The sequence below is a fragment of the Triticum aestivum genome, chromosome 3B (assembly GCF_018294505.1).
Source record: "Triticum aestivum cultivar Chinese Spring chromosome 3B, IWGSC CS RefSeq v2.1, whole genome shotgun sequence".
Classification (NCBI taxonomy): Eukaryota; Viridiplantae; Streptophyta; class Magnoliopsida; order Poales; family Poaceae; genus Triticum; species Triticum aestivum.
This window is the reverse complement of record NC_057801.1, coordinates 28900468-28924082: the sequence shown is the minus strand read 5'-3', so window position 1 is coordinate 28924082 and position 23615 is coordinate 28900468. Positions and strand designations below refer to the sequence as shown.

At 52.4% G+C, this 23615-nt stretch overlaps 1 protein-coding gene across 1 annotated transcript; it reads right to left on the bottom strand.

Moving 5' to 3' along the window:
* Positions 1–20852: 20852 nt before the first annotated feature.
* LOC123068377 (calmodulin-binding protein 60 B) lies at positions 20853–23206 on the bottom strand. Its single transcript, XM_044490947.1, has 5 exons — positions 22948–23206; positions 22770–22845; positions 22114–22657; positions 21533–22018; positions 20853–21429 (listed from the first exon to the last, which is right to left on the bottom strand). The coding sequence occupies exons 1-5, from the start codon at positions 23037–23039 to the stop codon at positions 21299–21301; spliced, it is 1329 nt and encodes a 442-aa protein (XP_044346882.1). The 5' UTR covers positions 23040–23206; the 3' UTR covers positions 20853–21298.
* Between the last annotated feature and the right edge of the window lie 409 nt (positions 23207–23615).

Genomic DNA, 23615 nt, shown 5'->3' with positions numbered 1-23615 from the left:
CACACACCACACACACACACACACACACACAAACACACTAAAATGGATCCATGGTGACATATAAATGACTATTATTTATATGAAACTGGGAAAACTTTATTTAAGCATAGGTTTTTAAGCCGCCATGAATGTCAAAGAAAAATTATTTTTAAAAATCACTTTACTTCCAATGATGTTTTATAATTAGAAAAATATATGTCCAATTTTAAAAATTATGGTTGTATAATAAACTTATCATATATTCAAATTTAGTCCATTGCTATGTGTTTAATTTTGCTAAGTGTAAGAAAAAATTGATTAGATTGATCAGAGCAAATGATTTCCGATCTACTTTAAATAGTTCTTTTCAGACTAGATGCTACGCGGATGCAAATTAACCCTAAATTTTTCTGAACATGCAAACATTAGGACCAGTCTGGACAATTTTGATGACTGTCATTGAATGGCAATAAGAATGTTTGGGACGTCCGATCAGACATTTAGTGGTGATGCGTGATGGAGTTGACCTAAAGTCCCACAACCACTATAGACCACAAAAGCATTTTCCAACGAGAGATAAAAAGGACACCATGGAGCAAGGTAACAATGAAAGGAATTATTTAGGCATCAGAAATGCGTCAGACACCAAGTTCAACTGTTAAGGACGCAAACATGACCCTTAACGCCTACTCATAGTCCAATTACACAACAAACTACATTGATGCACAACGTGTAAAAAAATTCCAACTGGATAAGAAAAAATATATTTAAATAAAATAAATAATGTCATAACACCACTACTAGGGAAAACCCTATACACAGAATCTTAGCAGCAGCGCTGCTCAAAAAGGAGCGCTGCTGCTAATTAGCAGTAGCGCGTGTGAGTAAACCGCGCTACTGACAAGTGTTTAGCAGTAGCGCGCTCTGTGTAACACGCGCTGCTACAAATATCGACTAACAGTGTCTCCTCATCTCCATTTAGTAGCAGTGTGGTATCGATAGCCGCGCTACTGCTAAAGCTGTAGTAGTAGCGCGGTTTTTCTGAGCTCGCTGCTGCTAATTTTCAAATTGGACACACTTTCTGTCCCGGTTAGCAGTAGCGCTTCTGACGAAAGCACGCTGCTACTACTTCCTTATCATCAGCGCGTTTTACGTCCCGCGCTACTGCTAATCCGCACCAACCCACCACCTTTTCCCCACCGTATCCCCCCCTCCCCCTCCTCTCTTCCCTTTCCCCTACCTCCCACATGCTCCCACTCTCACTCTTCTTCTTCCTCAATACTTCTCCCCCATTACTCTCTCTCTTCTATCTACCTTTCTCTCTCTTCATTACTCCTACCTAACTACACCACCTCCATTAATGCATCTCCTTTGTCTTTTTCCTTCCCCTCCACTAGTTGAAGTTGTCTCCTCCCAAATTAGGTAGCTAGGTAGATGTAGGATTTAGTTAAGTGACCTATTTGCCCCCTAACTAGATTTATGTTTATCAAGAAGAGCTTTGTGCACTTTTGATCTCCCTCAACATCATCTCCACCGTGTGCTCGATCTCGAGATAGGTGATGAAAATTTCATGCTTTTGCAAAATGGAAATATGTTTATGTGTGTGTGATATGTTTGTGGAAATTGTGTGTGTGGCATGAGTTGACGCCAAATTGTGCTTTTGAGTTGCCTAAGTTTTGCCGAAATGTCAATTTATTTCCGTTTCGGCGAATTCCGGGCAAACTCTAGATCCATATATGTCCTATTTTTAGGGAAGGTCATGCCGAATTTTTGTATGACTTTGATGCATGCACGCATTTTTATAATCAATTTTTTTATTATTACCGTGCAGAGTTGACGATGGTCAGTGGAACGATGGTAGACAGGTGGTTGCGGTCGGCGGTGCAGGACATGAAAGAAAATAAACAGACAGAGGTTTTATGTCCGTGTCGAAAATGCAAAGGAATAGTTTGGCTCGACCCCTATGACGATGGTCGTGTCGAAGCGCACCTGCTCATGACTGGTTTCATGGATGGCTATACTCGGTGGATAACTGAAGATGAGGATGACGATGTTGAGGATGCCGACGGGGCAGGCAATGATGACACGGGGCAAGACGAAGAGATGGTCGATAATGGCGGCGGGAAAGAGGCCAGACATGGCGGTGGAGAAGGGGCCGGACATGGCGGAGGAGAAGGGGCCAGACATGGCGGCGGAAAGAATGACATGGACTCCACGCAGCAGAGTTCGTCGGTACTAAGTTCAATCGTGCGGGACCCTCATGTTCAAGCATTGCTTCGCAAGGAGACGAGTACTGACAGAGCTGCTTCTAGAGAGGAGGCTAAGCTGGAGCAACTGGTGGTAGACTCGAACACTCCATTGTATGATGGTTGCAATCCTGAGGTGACCCGCTTGAGTTTCACGCTCCAACTCCTGAAGACGAAGGCAAAAAACAAATGGACCGACACTAGCCTCGATGAGCATCTCAAGTACCTAAAAGATGTTCTTCCCGCGGGTAATCTATGTCCCACTAGTGTTGATGAGGCCAAGAAGATCGTGTGCCCTCTTGATCTGCCACACGTTAGATACCATGCATGCATCAACGATTGCATAATTTATCGGAAGGAGCACGCGGAAAAAACAAGCTATCCGGTGCGCAATGCTTCTCGATACAAGAAGGCCGGGAAGAAATGTCCCCAGAAAGTTGTATGGTACTTACCGATCACTCCCCGTCTCCAGAGGTATTTTGTAGATCCCAAGGAAGCAAAGCTAATGCGCTGGCACGCCGAGAGGAAGAAGCCCGACGATGGAGATGATCCGAAGCTGAGACACGTGAAGGATGGAAGCCAGTGGAGAGCGTTGAACAGCTTCTATCGGTATTTTGAATGTGATGCAAGGAACATCGTGCTCGGCGCGTGTACCGATGGCATGAATCCGTTTGGCAACCAGAACACCAACCATAGCACATGGCCCGTGTTTGTATGGATGTACAACCTCCCCCCCTAGTTGTGCATGAAATCGAAGTACATTCACATGAGCATGCTTATTCAAGGGCCGAAACAACCAGGAAATAATATTAATTTGTATCTGGGGCTACTTCAAGAGGAGTTAGACACGTTATGGAAAACACCGGCCAAGACATGGGACGCCAGCAAAGGCGGGTATTTCAACATGAGAGCCGCGCTGATCATGACAGTGCAGGACTATCTTGGTTACGGATATGTGGCAGGCCAGGTGTGCCATGGATATTGCAGATGCACACGGTGCATGGATGATAAGACGTCTCAGCAGCTAACGTCAAGGAAAGATGGCAGGTCTGGGAAAATCATGTACATGGGGCATCGAAGATGGCTTGAACAGGATGACCCGTGGAGAAACCGTGGAGATCTATTCAATGGTCACGCTGAGCATCGAGGACCTCCACGTAAGCGGAGCGGTGCCGAAATCGATGAGCTATTGAAAAATTGGAAGGAGTGCCCCGCGCCGGGAAAGACGATGAGAAAGGCGCCGGACCCGCTGCTGAAGGTATGGAAGACGAGGTCTGTGTTCTGGGACTTGGAGTATTGGCACAAACTCAATACACCTCATTGCCTTGATCAAATGCATATCTGTAAGAATGTCCTTGAGAGCTTGCTTGCAACACTGATGAACATGCCGGATAAGACCAAGGATGGGCCGAAGGCAAGAAAACACTTGCAAGATTTGAAAATCAGGGAAGATCTACACATGCCGCCCCGTAAAATGTCAGACGAGACAGAGACGGAGACAGAGGCACGGGAGAAGAAGGGCAAGAAAAGAAAGAAAGAGGATTATTGCCCCCCTTCTTGCTTCACCTTAAGTCAGGCTGAGATCAATGCCTTCTTTAAGTGCCTTACCGGAGTCAAAGTTAGTTCCGGTTACTGTGGTAAGATAAGCAGATATCTAGACACAGACAAGAAAAGGTTTAGCGGGATGAAGTCTCATGACTGTCATGTGATGATGACGCAGATACTACCTGTTGCCCTTAGAGGGATAATGGACAAGCACGTCCGTGACACGCTTATTGGTCTCTGTAACTTTTTCGACATCATCTCTCGAAAGTTGATTAGTTTGAAGCAGCTCCGAAGGCTACAGGAAGAGATCGTTGTGATACTGAATGAGCTTGAGATGTACTTCCCGCCCGCGTTCTTTGACGTGATGGTGCATCTGTGTGTCCATATTGTGGATGACATAATAGACCTGGGGCAGTCATTCCTGCACAACATGATGCCGTTTGAGAGGATGAATGGGATCATCAAAGGATTCGTTCGTAACACGTCCCGTCCGGATGGAAGCATTGTCCAGGGCTATTTGACAAAAGAGTGCATCTCTTTCTGTGAGAATTTTCTATATGGCGCAGACCAGCCGCCTGGTGTTAGTATTGGTTTGCCCGTTAACAAGCACGATGGGAGGCTCGAAGGAGATGGTCACTGCAATGGTCGCAGGGAACTGCACGTGGCATACTCAGATCGACGCAGCGACTTTGACAGAGCAAAATTGGTAGTGCTACAACACCTAGACGAGGTAGATCCTTTTGTGGCACTGCACAAAGAAATTATCGCAAAGAAGTATCGTGACCGGGGGGTATGCAGGATGAACGTCGAAGTTACTAGAGAGCACAACTCCACTTTCCTGCATTGGTTCAAAGAGCATATTATTGCTAATCCCCCGGAGGAGGGCTCTATGGACGGATTGCTCATATACGCCTTAGCACATGGCCCTTTGCCCAACCTCGTAACCTATCAGGCATATGATATCAACGGATACACGTTCTACACAGAGGCCAAAGATATGGATAGTGATGATCAGAACTCAGGGGTGACGATGGAATGCATGACCGGCAGCGACAACGGCGCAACTGAACAATTTTATGGAAGGGTCAAGGAGATCTGGGAGCTTGACTACTCTGGACTGCACAACACAACGATGTTCCGTGTCAGATGGGCAAAGAATGTCGAAAGATAAAACCGGATTTTCACTACCATGAGTATACCCGACGCCAAGAGCGCTACCGTGAACGCTATCGCAAATAACAAGCCATGGGTACACGCTAAGCACGTGACACAATGCTTCTTCATAACCGACCCATGCAATCCCAGTCGTGTTGTCTTGAGGAGAGGCAAAAGGAACATCATTGGAATGGATGGAGTCACCAACGAGGAAGACTATGATCAGTACGGCAACCCAATGAGGGAAGATGACGATGATGATGAAGTATACGTCAAAAGAAGAATCAATACTACATTACCTAAGAAAAATCGTACTCCATGGAAAAGGCAAAGTCACAATGAGGGGCTCAATTATTCTTCGACGAACAAGAAGGGAAAGAAGCTGACTCAAAAACGAAAACATCAGCGCTGAGGAACCATATGTTATCGGTCAAATGATGTAATATATATATATATATATGTTCCTATTTTGTATACACACTTAGCCATTATTATGCATGGGTCCAATGATGTAATATATATGTTCCTATTTTGCATACATATTTAACCATCAGATGATGCAATATATATCGCCCTCCCTTCGTTCACTGCTCTCTGGAAATAAAAGTGGGAGAAAATAAAGGAAAAGAAAAAGGGAAACTGGAAGTAGTAGCAGCTACTGAAGGTAGTAGTAGCGCATTTCGTATAAACTGCTACAGCTACTGAAGGTAGTAGCAGCGCTTTTCATATAAACCGCTGCAGCTACTGAAGGTAGTAGTAGCGCGTTTTGGCCAAACGCGCTACTGCTACGTCTACTTAACCCAAAATTCTCACTATCCCTGCTTTGTCCCGCCTTTTCCCCCCAAATCCCCACTCTCTCTTCCCCCCGTCGCTCGCCCCCGAACCCGGCGCCGGCGCTCGCCCCCGACCCCGCCCTCGCCCCCGACCCCGACCCCGGCGCTCGCCCCCGACCCCGGCGCCGGCGCTCGACCCCGACCCAGGCGCTCGCCCCCGACCAGGCGCTCGCCCCCGACCCCGGCGCCGGCGCTCGCCCCCGACCCAGGCGCTCGCCCCTGACCCCGGCACCGGCGCTCTCCCCCGACCCAGGCACTCGCCCCCGACTCCGGCGCGCTCGCCCCCGACCCGTCGGCCCTCGCCTCCCTCCTCTGCTTCCTCCCCTCCCAACCTCGGCCATCGTCGGGCCTGCCTCCTAGCCCCTGCACCCTCTGTAAACCTCCCCTCCCACTCTCTCTCTCTGCCAGGGTTCTTCGGTTAATTTACATAGGTTTTAGTTGGGCAGTATGTTAATTAGGTTATCTATTTAGTTATGAATTTAGCTAGGTTTCAAAATTAGCTGAATTTATATGCAAATTTGAACTGGACATGTGATATGTGGATATGTCATGTTTGGAAAATGATCTGAGTGGCCTATGTTACGCCGGAATGTTGATTCATTTCCGTTCCGGTGAATTTCAGGCGCTCGATATGTCCATTTTTTAGCAAAGGTCATGCCGAAATTTCCCGTGAATAAAGGCATGATTTGTGCTACATAGTTGGCATATCGAGTGCTGGCACATAGATTTCTTTTTATGTCATTTCTCATTTATTCATACTTTTAGAAATAAATGAGGATACTTAATCATAGGAAACATGTCGAACAACGAAGAAACTGGGCCTTCTGACCAAGATGCAGACGAGATGGATTATGAGGGTGAACAAGAGTACCTCGACTATATGACTGCTAAGCAAGGTTTGCAGGTCGGCCTTGATGATGGTACTGACACCGACATTGACACCGACGGCGCCGGCACCGAGACCGGTGGGGAAGGTACCGGCAGGGAAGGTACCGGCGGGGAAGATACCAGCGGGGAAGGTACCAGCCCCGATGCCGCTACCGAAAAGAGGAAGCATAAGAAGCAGAGGATACGAAGACCTAACAAACTAGGGATTGGACGACTTGTGATCACAAAGATGGCACTTGGCAAGTTGGAGCCGTTAGAGACGGAATAACCTCGCAAGTGCTATGGGAACCAAGTAGGACGCATCCTACGGGAATGCGCGAGCATCAACAACGATGAATTAAGGAGTAAAGAACATTTGACGCAGTTGCTCCTAACGAAGTTGCATAAGAGATTCAAGTTCCCCGACCGGGATGATAACATAGAACAACCGTGGGATGATCTGAAGATGAAAAAGATTAACAATGACGCCATGGGCATGTTCAACAATGATTTGGCCTCCTGGAAAGGGAGGGTGAAACGAGCTATTGAGGCTGATGAACCCTTGTCCAAGATTCTTCTGGAAAATCCGACACTTATGGAAGAGGAGTTCGAAAAGTTCAAGGACACTTGCGCTACCGAGGCAGCCAAGGCTAAGGCTGCGAAATTCAAGAGCCTTCAGCAAAGCAACACGGGGAAGCATCGCCTCGGAAGCCGTGGCTACCTCGGTAAAAGGCCCATATGGGATAAGGAGGACGCGGAACGTGAAGCCGCGGGTCTCCCAGACCCCTTCGCGAAGTTCACCAACCCCTTGGAGCGTGACTTCATCAGGGCCCGCTACAAGTGGGACAAGGAGAAAAAGGTTTTTTACACGGACAAGATCACGAGGAAATTGATTAGACTATTGGAGAAGCAACACCGGCTTGCAGCCGAAAGCCCTACTTCTCCGATGAGGCCCAAGTGGGACACCCCTCTCAACCGGGCCTTGAACGAACTTAAGGGACTCCCTTTGGGCCAGCGGCCGCAATATGGTCGTGTGCACGGCGCTGGAGACGGCGCCACATGGAAGGTGCTTTACAACGAGGGCCCGGAGGTCAAGAAGCAGAAAAATAAGTTTAGTCAGACGGACATCGATGCGAAGGTGAAGCTTGCGGTTGAGAAAAAAGCAGCTGAGGACGCGAAAAAAGCAGCCGAGGACAAATATGAGTTGCTACATGAGGCAGTCAATCCAGCTATAACTGCCTACAGAAATGATTTCGCTACTAACTTGGTTCCAGTTATCATCAACTGGACGACGGAAAATCCAGACAAGACGGTACATGATTTCCCGTTGCCTAGTTTCGTCGGGAGAAACTCCATGAACAACAATACCATCGCACCATCACTTGCTCACGCAACAGGGCCTCCTCTCGCAGCCGCTCCCTCTCATAGCAGGCCGTCCTCAGTCTCAAGCGTGCTAGGTGGGCCTTTGTCTTTGGCTGAGCTCGACGCCGTCACGGTAATTACATGTCGCACCAACATATATATATATATATATAATATTCCATTTTTGTTGCCTTTCGGTTGTTTTACACCACAGACATATGTGTTTGCAGGAGAAAGAAACCCTGTGCACCATACTCTACTTGATCAAAGGCCAGAAGGTGGACGTGGGAAAGGGAATGATAATGGACCGCTCGCAACCCACGTTCCAAAACCAGCCGATCCCCGTTGGGCACTTCAGGGTTAGCTTGACCAGTGTGAAATCGGGGCACGAGGATTTGCCTCCTCCAGTACAGCCTGTGGGAGCGGACGACGAGACCCCGCCGTGGATTGGAAGCTGCAAGGGTTGGGTGCTGCTATGGCCGAAGAATCTTATTCGTCTGGAGCCGGCCGAGAGCGCACCAATAACCACACATCAACAAGCATGTGCGGAGACCACCACCCCGCCTATGCAATTACCAGCTCCTGTAGTGCCGGGTGAGAGCGGCGGACGACATGATGAAGGGGGTGCAATAGTACTGGCTGATGTAATTTCTCCTGTAGAACAGAGAATGGATGATGAGAAGGAGGTCGACCCTATGGATTACATCAATACAAACGCGTATGACTGTGACATAGATATGATGAGTCAACCATATGACGAATCGGGCTATCAGCTTGCTAATGAGGATATGGATGATATGCCCAGGCAGGGTCGTATCAGGGATTCAAAAAGTCTCTCTTCATGAAATCCTCACAGGACACGCCTGAAGATGCCGCCTCAACACAGGCTCAACTAGCCGGGCACGAGGGTCGTACAGTACTTAGCCCGGGAACACTGGGGCAGGGGTTAAGGAATGGTCTGGAAGGTGTGCCCCAGAAAAAGGAGAGGAAGAGATAGGGGAAGATAACTGCCTCCAAACAAGCCAGAGCACAGAGCAGCCAGACGATACATTCTGAAGAGCGTTTACCTGTGAAAGGTCCGGTCATGTTCCGTCTCACGGGCGAGCCGATGCTACCGCCGAAACCGCTAGAGGCACTATCAGGGGATCTCAGGAGACTGCACGACCATGTGCTTTCGACTGAGAAAAGCCTACTAGCCTCAAAGGATCTAGGATATCCTACATACGTGGCTTGTGTGCCTGAGGGGAAGTGCTATGTCGAGACACGGCCCGCGGAGGTGTTCTTCCTGCGGTTTGACCATATCTTTGAGATGTTTCTAACAAGGCGGCTCGATTTTACAATCGTCCGCCTTTTGGCGCTACATATGAGCTCCGTCATGAAGAGTGAAGAAGTCTCACAAATCTGTGTGGCGGATCCGTACTACATGCACGAGTCTTTCTTGAGTCTCGGCGACTTTGAGCGTGAAACTGCTAGGGAGTACCTCCAAAACTTGATGGTACAGAATAAGGACCGGGAAATTGTCCTCGTGCCTTATCATCCAAAGTAAGTCAGTTCCGGACAACCCTTTCGTACATTTCAATCATTCCTTCTCTCTCATATGGGGAATAATTTGAGGTGTCTTTTCCCTACAGCAACAGGCGCGCCGTCCTTATCGTTCTTTACCCGCAAGTCTCCTAGGCCGTGTATTTTGACCCTTCCAGAGACTACGAGATAAAAGACTACACCCACATAATGAATATTCTAGATGATGCTCTCCAAGGCTTCAGCTTTAGAGGTGGCCACGTGCATATCAGGAAACAAATGAACAAGAAGATGGGTTTCGCGCATAAAACTAACTTCTCCTGCATCCATGTCCCAAAACAAAGCAAGAAGGATGGATTCTACATCGTCCATCTCATGATTCAGTTCAACACGGATCACCAAAAGCTTCGCATGAGAAGCAGAAATGATGACCATATCCACAAGTGGCTAGAATCTCATGGAGAAGCGGATTATAAACTTAAAGATGACTTCTTTCGCATCCAAAGCGACATTGCGACGATCATCATGAAAGAAGTCGTCGTGAGAAGGGGATGTTCCACCACGGCTCTATATCGCGAGATGACGTCCGAACTCGCATAGGCATGCAACGTCTAGACCTCACGGCGTTCAAGAAGCTAGGGTTCATCCTCGATGATATGGAAGGATGGAACTTCTAGTGATTTATGATGTCGATGATGATGATATGTGTCGGTTGAACTTGTATACTTTTTGTAGCGATGAAACTTTGTGATGTCCACGGTCCCTGCCGAACTTGCATAACGCTACTTTGTTAGTTTGCGTACGATGACCTGCGTACCTCTAGTTAATTAATTTGCGTACTGTATGTTGCATCTAGTTGCTAACCCATTCTTTTTCGGTGTTGCTCTAGTATATTTTGTTGCATATATATGATTGTACATCCTCTTCATGAACATGCATCTCTAACAGGTACCTAGTTTCTTGATGGCGAGATGGAATTGCTATGTCGTGTACAAAGGGAAGGTTCCGGGGATGTACAACGAGTGGCATGAGTGTCAGGCGCAAGTGAATGGGTTCATGGGCGCCAGCCATAAAGGCTTCAAAAGCAGACAAGAAGGAGAAGCTAGTTACTTGAGGTTCACGCTAGCGCGAGAGAGGACTCGTAACCGCCACCTCATGTACTGCATAGTTCCGCTCTCACTCATAGTGATAGCTCTTCTTGCGTATACCTTTGTTTAGATGGATGACGTTGTTGTAGTTGCAAGTATTCGAGACTTTCATGTATCTCTATTTTCGAGATGATGACAAGATACCACTTTGTGTTGGATGATGATTATGATGAGACTATTTGTATGTATATGCTACAATTACATTTGTGGTCTCGTAGGCATTTGTATGTGTATCATGATGACATTTCTATGTGCTAAAGATTCTTCTATAAAGCCTGTTCAAATACAAAACAAATATGCCAGAAAAAAAATTACTTAAATTAGCAGTAGCGAGTGTATAAAAGTTAGCAGCAGCGCCGCGATAGCAGTAGCGCGTCATTGGAAAGCGCGCTAGAGCTACTAGCAGTAGCGAGCTTCCGCTAACCGCGCTGCTGCTATACTTGTGTAGCAGTAGCGCCGGTGAGCACGCGCTACTGCTATGTGTTAGCTGTAGCGCCTTATTAGTAGCGCCGCTACCCGCACTACCGATACACCTAAAACCCGCGCTGCTGCTAGCCTTTTCCCTAATAGTGCACATGTATTGAGGAATGGAAAAGAAAAGGCCAAAAGGTAAAATTTTCAATATCCGCGTAAAATTAGACGGTAATTGAGTCCATTTAGTGTTAGTGTCCAAGAATAAGCAAGACTGTAAAAAGAAATAATCCATAAGATCCTTCAACGAATTGTTCTCTGCAAAATAAAAATAAAGATTCTTCACTTGAATTCTTAACAGGAAACTGGACCTCAGTCCATTCATATTCCTGCTAAACTTCTCCTCTTTAGCATCCAAAGGGGCTATAGACGATGGTGATGTTTAGTGTGAAACCAACGGATGACTCATCTTCATAGGCTCACTCCATGCGGTAGCGAATAGTTTTCTTTGTTGGGTTCACATATGCAACGAATCAAGGATGCTCTGCTTTGCTTCCCTACTCTGTTTTAGCGCAGGGAAGATTGAACTAGTATCATCAAAAAATATCAGAGGTTCATGTCCTTTCCGCATCTCCTTCATGCATAAGCATTTGAATTTTGCAGGGTGCTTTTATCATAGGGTGAACTGTGTTGTTATACATCTGATCTTATGAAGATTGTAAAACCATTTCCCTCTACTTGGATATGAATGCGCCTGGCTTTGATTTAGTCATCTTGTTATTAATAGGGAAATTTCATCATATATTTTCATAATGCATCTTGAATTTCTTCTTCGACATCCACATCTGGGTCGCGGGTGGCGTGCATTTGATGGCAGAAAAGTTGTTGCCCCCCTAAGTTATAAATAGAACGCTTGATTTCTAGCTAGTCAGTATCTGCATTATCTCACCTTGGAGTGCTTGTGCATTCCCCCAGAGGATGAAAATGCTGGGAAACCAAAGACAAGTATGATTGTTCTGTACAAAAAGGCAAGTTTGTTGTTCCCTTTATTGAGACTTGGAATTTACAAGACCCATAACTTGTGGAAATGCTAGAAAAGGTGAAGTTGCCACCCCCAACATTACAAGCGACAGCATCACCATGGACGCCCAACACAATCCTACAACTTTGCAGGAGAAGATAACGAAACTACAACAAAGCATACGAATAAACCAAAGAATTTCACTCGACCGATCAATCGATCGCCTCTTGTCGTCGCCCGCGGATGCTTGAGCACATGCTCGGCGAGCGGCGAGGGCCACCCAAGTTCACCTAGTTGCCTTACACCTTCATGTGACTTAACTGACCTGAACACGCACACATTCTGAAGTAGATAGATAGATAGTAGTGGTGGTAGTAGTATGATTGGCTAATGTACACATCTGAAACTCTACTCCTGATGCACCTTTATCCCTCATGACAAGGTCCCATGTCAGTACATCTGGAAGCCAAACATCTGGAGATGCAACTCGCCTTCAATGAGCAGGTCTCCAGCAACCACTCCCACCTCCGCCAACAAATGGATCTCACCCATGCCGACATCGATGAGGTGTGGCAGCAGCGAGATCAAGCCCCGCACCGACGGACCCTGCCCCTCGCATTACCACCAATTTACACCAGGAGGGGCAGATCCACATGTGTCATCATCCGCCACACTAGTGGAGCAGCCGATCGGAAGTGTGTGGACCGTTCGCGCGCCTCGTCAACGAAGGGCCACCACTCTTCCCTACACGGGTCACCGTCACTCTCGCGGGTGTCTCATGTGGTGCAACGCGCACTTCTCCACGCGGCCCTCCCCAAGCTTGTCGATAGATGACTACCATGTCAAGCCGCCCAAGCACAATTTTCCTAACCCGAGATAACAAAGCCAACACATAGCAAGATAAAAGTAGAAGCTTTTATTCACGCATTAGAAATGCGGCAGACTCGAGATAAGCCATAAAATCCTCATCAACCCTGACGGCTTGGTGCTTTACCGAAAAAGGCTTTCGCCCCGCTTTATAAATAAGCGAACCGCCAGAGAGCACACATACAAGGACTAGTCCACACACACACACACCCAAGTCTCACAACATAGTATAAAGGTTCTGCTGAGGGCAGAGCTCAACAAGCCCAGGAATAAAACACAAGAAAACAGCCGGAGGGGAGAGCGTCTAGTCTGGTTCCGGCAGAGGCGGCGGGGGCCGCGGCGACAGACGGACGGCCATTGAGCGGAGGTCGGCGATGAAGGCGGAGATGGAGTCGCGGTCTTGAGGACGGCTAAGCGGCCGCCAAAGCTGCAAGAAACCCGAAAGTTTGAAGAGAGCGTCAGTAGCCCACCGAAGAGGAGTGCGCTGGATCACAAGCTTATTGCGGATCGTCCAGAGGGTCCAAGCGATGACCCCAATCTCAAGCCACCTAATGTGGCGAGACGTCAAGGGGGAGATCTGGAGTTCGCCAGTAAGTCGGGAAAGTTGGTGTGGCACCAATCTCCACCGACTGCTTCATGAAAGTAGCTCCAAATGAACTGAGCGGACACGCAGGAGAAGAATATGTGATTCAAGTCTTCGGGGACACCGCAAAGCGGGCAGAGGCCAGAGCCCGGGCCATTTCGCTTGCGAACCTCGACCCCGGACGGGACCCGACCGTAAATCCATTGCCACATGAAGATACGGATCTTCAGAGGCAGGCGGTTGGACCACGCCATCGAGAGGGGAGGGGCGGAAGAGGGGGCGATGGCCAGGTACAAAGACTTGGTGGAGAACTGGCCCGAAGGCGCCAGGCGCCAACGCACCTGGTCAGGGCCACCGTCCACCATAGGTTCGTGGAGGGAAACACAGTCGAGTAACTCACACCAAGCGGCGGATTTCGGGGGCCCAAACGGCCTCCAGAAAGCGAGGCGCCCTAAGTCAATAAGGGCCCTCTCGACAGAGATCACAGGATCGACGGAGATGGAGAAGAGGCCGGGAAAGCGCGCTGCGAAGGGGGTGTCTCCGGCCCAGCGATCAAACCAGAACAAAGTTGAAGCTCCGGAGCCGACCGAGATGGAGGTCCCAATACGGAGAACCGGAAGGAGCTGGACAACCGATTGCCAGAACTGGGATCCACCAGATCTCTGGCAAAAGGCGAGGGGCTGTCTGCGCAGGTATTTGTTCTGGATGATGTCGAGCCAGAGGCCACCATGACCTTGCGAGATGCGCCAAAGCCAACGGGAAAGGAGGGTGATATTCATCCGTTTAGAGCACATAATGCCAAGGCCGCCTTGCTCCCTGGGCTTGCAAATGTCCAGCAAACTAACCATATGATATTTCTGCTTATCACTGTCTCCCGCCCAGAAGAACCGAGACTGGATCGTAGCGATATCATGGTGAAGGGTCTCGTGGAGGCTGTAGAAGCTCATGAGGAACAAGAGGAGACTAGAGAGGTAAGAGTTAATGAGAATAGTCCGGGCCGCCTTAGATAACCACCTCCCCTTCCATGGCTCGATGCGCGTATGGATCTTGGCCACGGACGGGCGCAAGTCCGCGATGGTGAGTCGGGAGTCACTAATGGGCGTACCCAAGTAGGTCGTGGGAAAGGAGCCCAGGCGGCAGTTAAGCCAGTTGGCAATGGCCAAAGACTCCGCGAGAGAGTAGCCCATCACCATAATGTCTTTCTTGTCGAAGTTAATCTTGAGGCCAGACATTTGTTGGAAATAGAGGAGAAGGAACTTGAGGTTGGAGATGTCCGTCTCCGAGCCTTCGACCATGATGATGGTGTCGTCAGCATACTGGAGGAGGAAGATCCCGGAGCCTCCGGCGAGGTGGGGGGTGATCCCACGGATATGGCCAGCAGCCTTCGCCTTATCTAGGATGGTGGCAAGCGCTTCCACGACCATATTGAACAGGAATGGGGAGAAGGGGTCGCCTTGTCGAACCCCACAAAGGGTGGGGAAGAAAGGGCCAATATCGCCGTTGATGTTCACGACCGTGCGACCGCATGAGACCATCTGCATGACCCTAGTGACCCACCGGTCATCTAAGCCCTTCCGAAGCAGAACTTCCCGAAGGAAGGGCCATCTCACCGTATCATAGGACTTATGGAAGTCAATCTTCAGGAAAACCGCCTTGAGGTGTTTGGCGTGGACCTCATGGAGGACTTCATGAAGAACTAGGACCCCATCCAAGATATATCGGCCCTGAATGAAGGCGGACTGGTAGGGGTGGGTCACATGGTCAGCAAGCAGGGTCACCCTATTGGCATAACCTTTCTCAAGGATCCGGAAGATCACGTTAATGACCGTGATCGGGCAAAAATGGCGGATGTCGGAAGCACCAGGAACCATGGGGATGAGAGAGATGATCCCGTAGTTGAGGCGACCGAGATCGAGGGAGCCCACATAGAACTCGCCGAAGATGGCCACGACCTCCGGTTTAATCACGTTCCAGAAGGTATGGAAAAATTTAACCGGGAGACCGTCAGGTCCCGGCGCCGAGGATGGGTTCATGCCCTTGATGACAACCCAAACCTCGCGCTCGAGGAAGGGGGCCATAAGGCCTGCGTTCTCCGAATCAGAGACCAATTGGGGCCCGGACCAGCAATCGGGGGCCAGGGAGAGGGGGGCTTGAAGGAGGATCTCACCATCCCACAAGAGGGGGATCGTGTTGCGTCTACGACGGCCGTTAGCAATGGCCTGGAAGTAGGCCGTATTCGCGTCACCCTTCAAGACCCATTTCTGGGCACCACGAAGGCGCCAATAGGCCTCTTCATCGGTGTAGATGACAGAAAGTTGATCTTCAAGGTCATAACGGGAGAGCCACTCGTCCGGAGAAAGACCCACCGTGTCCGCACGCAAGTCAAGAGCTTGAATCGCGGTCAACGACGCCCTTTTGCACTCGCGGAGGTCGTGGCCCAGGTTAGCACCCCACCCTTTCATGAACTACCGTCCCCGCTTCACACAGAAGTGCCATGAATCAATGGCCGAAGGGGGACGGGGTGAGCGTGGGCGTGGGCCTCGACCCAACGAGCGGCAACGGCATCCACGAACCCGGTTTGGGAGAGCCAGAAGGTCTGAAACCGGAATCTAGGAGTAATCGGCAAGCGCTCATCTGCAGAGGACAGGAGAAGCGGGACATGGTCCGAGCCAATCCGGGTGATGGCTCGAAGGGAAGCTAAGGGACAACGGAGGTCCCTATCCGGGGAAACTAGGACCCTGTCCAAGACGGACTGGGTCGGGGAGGCCTGCCGATTGGTCCAGGTGAACCTAGCACCGATCCTATCAATCTCGCGGAGACCAAGATCAGCAATGAAGTCATTGAGCATTTGCATCCGCGTAAAGTTGACATTAGCATTGCTCTTGTCTTCCGTGACGCGAAGGAGGTTAAAATCGCCTCCAACTACCACTGGAAGAGAAGCCGCGGAGATCTTCTGGTGGAGCTCCTCGAGGAAGGCGGCAGACCGACTATGGTCTGCCGACCCGTAGACGATGATGACCTCCCACTTGAAGTTAAGGGACCTCTCGAACAGCTCCATGCTCACAAATAATTCCCCCAGATCCATGCTACCCACCTCAAAGGTGGCGTCCTTAACGCCTAAAAGGATGCCCCCCGAGTGGCCGGCGCTCCCACTAGAAGGGAGCCAATGACACACAAAGAGGTGGGAGCTCAGGCAGTCAAGCTCAGGAAGCGAGAATTCGGAGCGCATGGTTTCTTGGATCGCCATAATGTCAATGTGTTCATCACGCATGTATTCCAGTAGTTAGCCATCATGGCCAAAACCACGGATGTTCCAGAAGAGGGCACGCATTACGACGCCATTAGGGGGCTGCTTGACCCCAGGACTCGAGAAGCGCTTTGAGCACGGAGGGTCGCGGTGCGGGAGCGGGTGCGGCAACGGATTTCAGCTCCCGCAAGCGGGAGAAGGCCACCAGTCCGCCTCGAGGGTGCAGGGGAAGAAGTCTCGTCGGCTACGGAGGGGACGAGAGGCAAAAGACAGGTCGCACGGGCCTACGCAAGCCATTTGTCAAGAATCTCGCGGGCCCTAATAGCCTCGATCAGGACTAAGGGGGGACCAACATCCCCCCTAAAGATGATGGCGGGGTCTGAAGCAACCTTCGCGAGGTTGCCGAGGGGAATAGACTCGAGGGCAAAGAAGGAACACGACGAAGCCGAAGGGGGAACGGCAGGTGTACCTGGCTCCAGGTTCCGAGCAGCAGCACGGAGCTCCGCCCGCTCGGGGATGGGCAGAGGCGGACTGCCCTCGGGGTGAGCGGCATCCAGCCTAGCGCTCCGACGGGACGCGACCACCGAGGAGGAGGCCGACCGACCGCGACGAGAGTATGCCGCAGACCGTGGAGGGGGAGGTTGGGCGGCCATGGGGGTGGTCACCCGTGCCTCCCCATCCGTGGCCAGGGCCTCCGCGGGTGGAGCCAGCAGAGCAGACCCGGTGCAGCCGAGGAGCAATGGAGCCGGAGAAGCGCTCGGTGACGAACACAGCAGGGACGAAGGGGGAGCAGAGCTGCACGAGGCCGGGACCACTAGGGGGAGCGGCGGTGGAGTCGGCGACGCGACCGGAGGAGGCTGTGCGATCGTAGGAAGGGAAGTCGAAGGAGGGGCATCCTCCTCTGGTGGCACAGCATCCTCGGGGGCCACCACCGAAGTCGGCAGGAGCAGGCTGGGGGTCGGAGCGACGCCGGGGGCTGGCCCGACACCGGGACCTGCGCGACAGGAGTCGGCGAGGTAGGAGAGCGAGGGAAGGAAGCAGGGCAGATGACCAGGCCGACACTGGATATGACGTAGCCACCGAGTTCGAAGGGCCGTCGAGGAGCTGGCTGGGCGCGGCCTGGCGGCCCTTGCCCCCAGCTGCAGGAGGGGGGAGGGGGACGGAGAGCGGGAGTGAGAGTCCTCCGAGCCCCCCCCCCCCCTCCTCCGAGCGGTGGGAGCAAGGACGGTGGCGACCGTGGTAGTCCCCGTCGGTCCCCGGGTTGCCACCGGGAGGGCCAACGTCGAGGGAACGGGGGCGGCCGACGTGGTTGGGGGGCTCGGGGGCGATCCGGAGGTCAAAGCCCTGGTCATTGAAGAACACTCAAATGGTGGATCGGAGCTTGGAGGAGTCGAGGCACTTGACCTTGACCCGGACCTCCGCCTCCTTGCGCAGTGAGAGCTCATCGACGACCACCACCTTGCCCAAGATCCAGGACATCTAGCGGATGACGAGCTCTGACCGAGCAATATCGGGGAGGCCGGCCACAAGGATCCAGGCGTTGTCGAGGACGGCCACGGCCTACGCATCGAGGATCGGCTCAAAGATGTCGACGACAAGCTGGTTGAGGGCGAGCGTGATCCGGCCACTGCGAGTGGCGTAGCCGTAGCTGATGGAGTCGGGGAAGACGACGGAGAAGATGTGGCCAGCGGTGGGGGTGACCACCCAGTCCCACTGGCGCCGGTAGAGGTGGTTGAGCTCGGCCTCAATCATCTCCGGGGAAGCCACCCCGTCGACCACCATGACGACCGCCTGGAGAGTGGGAGTGGGAGGCGGCACGTCGGGGACCTCGAGGTGGAAGAATCCCAACCCCTCGATGCCATGGCCATACATCATGAGCTGCGACACCACCGATCTATCCGGACATAGGAGGGCGGGGTGGCCCTGATCCTTGCAGAGGTAGCAGCACCGGGGGTTGACACAATCAACTTGCGAGTGGCCAGCCACCCCGTAGTTGAAGCAGGGGGGCGGGGAAGGCCAGAGACGGGGCCGGGCACGGACGAGAATCCCGGGGCCGCCAGGAGGGGGGCGCGGGCGGGGCGCCACGAGCGCCATGACACTTCTTCTTCTTGGCCGGACCCGAGCGCCCGCGAGCAGCGCCACCGCCCATGGCTGTTGCCGCAGCCAGGGCCGCGGGAACAGGCGTGTGGGGCCGCACAAAGCGCCGAGTAGCAGGGGCCGGGGGCGGCCTTGGTGGCGAGGGGAGGCGGGACGCGACGTCCGGGGCGGGGAGGAGGACCTGCCGTGGTGAGGCGCAGGGGAAGGGGACCGGCGACGAGCACGCCAGTCCCCCGAGGCAGACGGGCGAGAAGAACGGGAGCGGCCCCGACCCTCACGGCGGTTGGGGAGCGGCGGTCGTCGCGACGGCCCTCGCGGAGCTCATGGAGCTCCCGGCGGAGCTCCTCGCGCCAGAGCGCGTCCGGCGAAGGGCGGGAGGAATCGCGGTGGTCGTCCGCCCTCCGCTTGATCCTGGGGGCGCCGTCGTCCCAATCCCGTGGCATAGCTAGCTGCGGCAGGGGAGGAGGGGGCGGGGGGGACTCCGCGGCCGGACGGAGAGAAGGGGAGGAAGGCGCAGCGGCGGGGGAGAGCGAGGGGAGGATGGACAAGGAGCTGGCGGTGGCGGCAAGGGAGGGAACTGGGAGCCGAGGGAGACCAAAGGGGAGCCAAATGGGGGAGGCCACCGCCCTGGGCCTAGGGCACCCTAGTGGGCCAGTTCCCGTGGGCCGGCCCAGCTGGAGGGCAGACCGGACAGCCTCGGGGCCCAGAGACCGTGCGGGGCCGGGGCCCAAGATGCCAGGCGTGGGGGAGGCCCTGTCCAGGAGGCGGGGCAGCACCGGCCCCCGTAGGTTTTCCCCCGAGGAGCAGGGCGCCGCCGCCGTCGCCGGCACGGCACCGGCGCGGGCAGCCACGGGCAAGGTGCTTTTGCCCGTTGACATCTTGACACCTCCTCGAATAAGAGCTCTATATCCGTGTTTAACCTCACCTGACTAGTACGACAAAAAGGAACACACAACGACAATAACTTCCATAGAAGAGCGCAAACATGATCTTCAAAGTTTACTATGTTTTGGAGAGTCCAAATTCCCCAACAAACTGCATTGATGCACAACATGTAGAAGTTTTTCTCACTGAACAAGAAAAAAATCCGTAAAATTAATAACGAGATAAAACATGTACCGATGAATGGACAAGAAAACCGCAAAAAGTGAAATTCTATACGAATATCCGCGTATAATTAGACGGTTATTGAGTTGAATTAGATTTATTGTCTGAGAATGAGCACGACCGTAAAAAGAAATAATTTGTAAGATCCTTCGACGGATTGCTCTCTGCAAAATAATAATACACATTCTTCACCTGGATTCTTACCAGGAAACTGGATCTCGGTCCATGCATATTCCTGCTAAACCTCTTCCCTTTAGCATCCAAAGGGGCTATAGATGATGGTGATGTTTTAGTGTGAAACCATCGGATGACTCATCTTCGTTAGCACCTCATCTTCATTAGCACCCTCCATGGGGTAAGGAATAGTTTTCTTTGTTGGGTTCACATTTGGAACGAATCAATGATGCTCTCCTTTGCTTCCATGCTCTGTTTTTTTGCTTAGGGAAGATGGAACCGGTATCATCGGCAAACATCGAAGGTTCATGTCCCTTTCGCATCTCCTTCACGCGCAAACGCTTGACTTGACTTCTCACTGCTTACTGCCAATTTGGTTTCGCAGGGTCCTTTTATCAAACAGAGAGCTTTGTTGTTATAGATCTGGTTTTATCAATATTGTAAAACCATCTCTCTCTTCTTGGATATGAATGTGTCTGGATTTGAGTAGTAATCTTTTTTCTAAAACATGGTTTTTCATCATATACTATTTTCATAATGCATCTCGAATTTCTTCTTCGAAATCATATATTTTTTCATCATAGAACGCTCGATTTCTAGCTGGTCAATATCTGCATTATCTCACCTTGGAGTCTTGTTCATTCAACCAGAGCATGAAAATGTTGGGAAACCAAAGACAAGTAGTATGATTGTTCTGTACAAAAAGGCAAGTTTGTGTTCCCTTTATTGAGACTTGGAATTTACAAGACCCATAACTTGTGGAAATGCTAGAAAAGGTGAAGTTGCCACCCCCAACATTACAAGCGACACCATCACCATGGACGCCCAACACACGCCTACAACTTTGCAGAAGACAATGAAACTACAACAAAGCATACAAATGAACCAAAGAATTTCACTCGACCGATCGATTGATCGCCTCTTGTCGCCGCCCCCGGATGCTTGAGCACATGCTCGGCGAGCGGCGAGGGCCGCCCAAGTTCACCTAGCCTTAGACTAACTGAACTGAACACTGACACACATTCTTGCGTAGATAGTAGTGGTGGTGGTAGTAGTAGTGGTGCTGGTTAATGTACACAGCTCAAGCCCTGCTCCTCCTGCATCTTCATACTTGATGACATTTTAGCCTGCCATGTCAGTACATCTGGAAGCCGAAGCAGCCATTCTGGTCGGGGAGCTCGTCGACGATCTGGAGGTCCAGCTCCTGGTTGCTCTGGAACCAGAGCGGCGTCGCCGGAAGCGGCGGCGGCGCGACCGGCGCTGCGTCTGAAAACAAGAACGTTTTGAACATTAGACATTATAATTCAGAAGAAAAGCAGAGCATATTTCAGGAGCGGAAGGAATTGTGGTCAGAGGACGTGTTGCTTACTCTGCAGCATTGGGAGGCTGTTGCTGCTGCTGCTGGCGTGGAGGAGCATGGCGGCGGGCAGGGGCTCGGCCTCCTGGAGGCTGTGCCGCTGCTCGAACGCCTCCACGTACAGCTGCTGCACGTACGCCTTCTGGACCCTGGTGAGGTGCTGCGCCGCGCACTGGACGCCGGCGAACTCGAGCCTGACCAGCTGGAAGAGGGAGTTGACGTAGACGGTGGCGCCGTGCTGCCCGGCGTACGCGTACACCTTGTCGCCGGCGTCGCACGTCCTGGCGTGGCTCGTGGTCACCTCCCACATGCGGTCCGTCATGCCGTCGCCCATGATCGCGCGCAGCACGTCCGGCTTCACGTTCAGCATCCGCACGAACTCCTGCACGGTCTCCACGCCGCTCTGCCGCAGCTTCCGGTGGAAGGCCCCCTCCTTGCCGATCTTCTCCAGCCGCCACACGTCGTCGGTGAGCGCCGGCGGGTAGTGCTTCCGGTACACTGCAAGCGTACAGCACAGAGATAATGAGCACGCGCAGTTCACGTCAAATTTGAGCGAAAAGAGAGGGAGAGCATCGGAGTTCGCGTCGACGTACGTTCGCCGCGGTGATCGCGGACGTTGAAGGCGTCGGTCATGGCCTCGGCGACCCTGCCGCCCTCGTAGCTTCCCGGCACCACACGCGCGCCGATGCGGAACTTGCGGCAGCGGACCCAGGAGGAGTTGTCGGTGAACTGGAGGTCGCTGACGACGGCGCGCCCGTCGCGCATGGTGAGGCCGACGTCGCCGGTAAGGAGCGGGCGCTTCCCCGAGCGCTCCTTGACGACGCCCCGGGCGAACTCGCCGGTCGTCCAGTCCTCGCGGCCGTCCGGAGGGAAGTCCCCGAAGAGCGGCACCAGCTCGACGCGCATGAACTGCGGGAGAGCGCCGCAGACCGACCCGGTGACCGCGGCGACGAGGACGACCTGGAGTGGCTCGCCGTTTGCGTCCTCGATCTTGCTGCCGGTGAAGATCGGTAGCATCGGCGGGCGCAGGAACGCCAGCCTCCACGCGGGCCGCTCCGCCGCCGGCGGCGTCTCCGGCGAGGACCTCTCGATGTACCGCGGGCTGCGCACCAGCCCCGCCTGGATCTCCTCCTGCACCTGCGCGCGCGCCATCAAGAAACAGAGCAACCGATCAGAACACTCGATTCTTCCAAGAACAGAGCAAGCATCGAGCGAGACAAGCAGCAATCTGGTGGACGGCTCTGCTTACCACTCGGCGCAGGAGAGGCTCCAGCACCAGGAACACACTCTGCACCTGCTTCATCACCATGGCCTCCCGGATCACCCTGGAACCCCAAACGCACGCACGCCATGGAATCAGCAAAGAGCTCCATGGATGAACAAGACACACGACGAACCAAGAGGCGGCGGGCTGGAAGGAAGCTCACGTGGAGAAGGAGACCGACCGCTCCATCCGCTTCTTCTCGGGCTGGTCGGGGTCCTGCTCGAAGCCGTCGTGGAGCCGCTTGTGTGCCGCCATGTCGATCGCCGGCGCCGCTGCTCAAATGCGAACAAACAAGTGTTTCTCTCGCTTTCTCCTCCTCCTCGGCGTATCTATTTTCTGGAGCTGGAAGAAGAAGGAGCAAGAGAGGGAGAGAGGGTGGATGTGTGGGTGTGTTTTGCCTCGAGAGGACGAGGGGTCGGCCGGCTTATATAGCCGCCGCAATGGCGGAAGGGGCGGGAAGGTGAGGGGAAGGTTCCGGGAAGGTGTGAGGAAGAAGGGTTTGCTTCAGTTCGGAGTGCCCGAGCCCGAGTGATGTAATGGCCCGATGTCATAGACTGGCTCACGATGCATGGTCAAGTCCCTCTCAACGCGCGTCGTCGCCGGCGGATCCCTCCGGCGAACGCTTTCGGTGTGTCCGGCGCACAAGCGGCCGTCGTTGTGTACACAGATAACAATATTCAGATGCTAACAAATGGATTCTCGAGCATATGTTCTGATTTCACGAGTGAAACATGTGAGGCTCGTTGACACTTTTGATCTTGGTAACTTTGAGGGGATACAACATTCACGGAAAAAAACATGTGAGCCAAAAAACATGTTTTGAGAGATGTT

Excerpts from the sequence above, each read along its gene's own strand:
- LOC123068377 (XM_044490947.1), bottom strand. The coding sequence starts at position 23,039 with ATGGCGGCACACAAGCGGCTCCACGACGGCTTCGAGCAGGACCCCGAC. Across the intron at positions 22,846-22,947 it reads CGGTCGGTCTCCTTCTCCAC|GGTGATCCGGGAGGCCATGG; the intron begins GTGAGCTTCCTT and ends TTGGGGTTCCAG. Across the intron at positions 21,430-21,532 it reads CAGCCTCCCAATGCTGCAGA|ACGCAGCGCCGGTCGCGCCG; the intron begins GTAAGCAACACG and ends TCTTGTTTTCAG.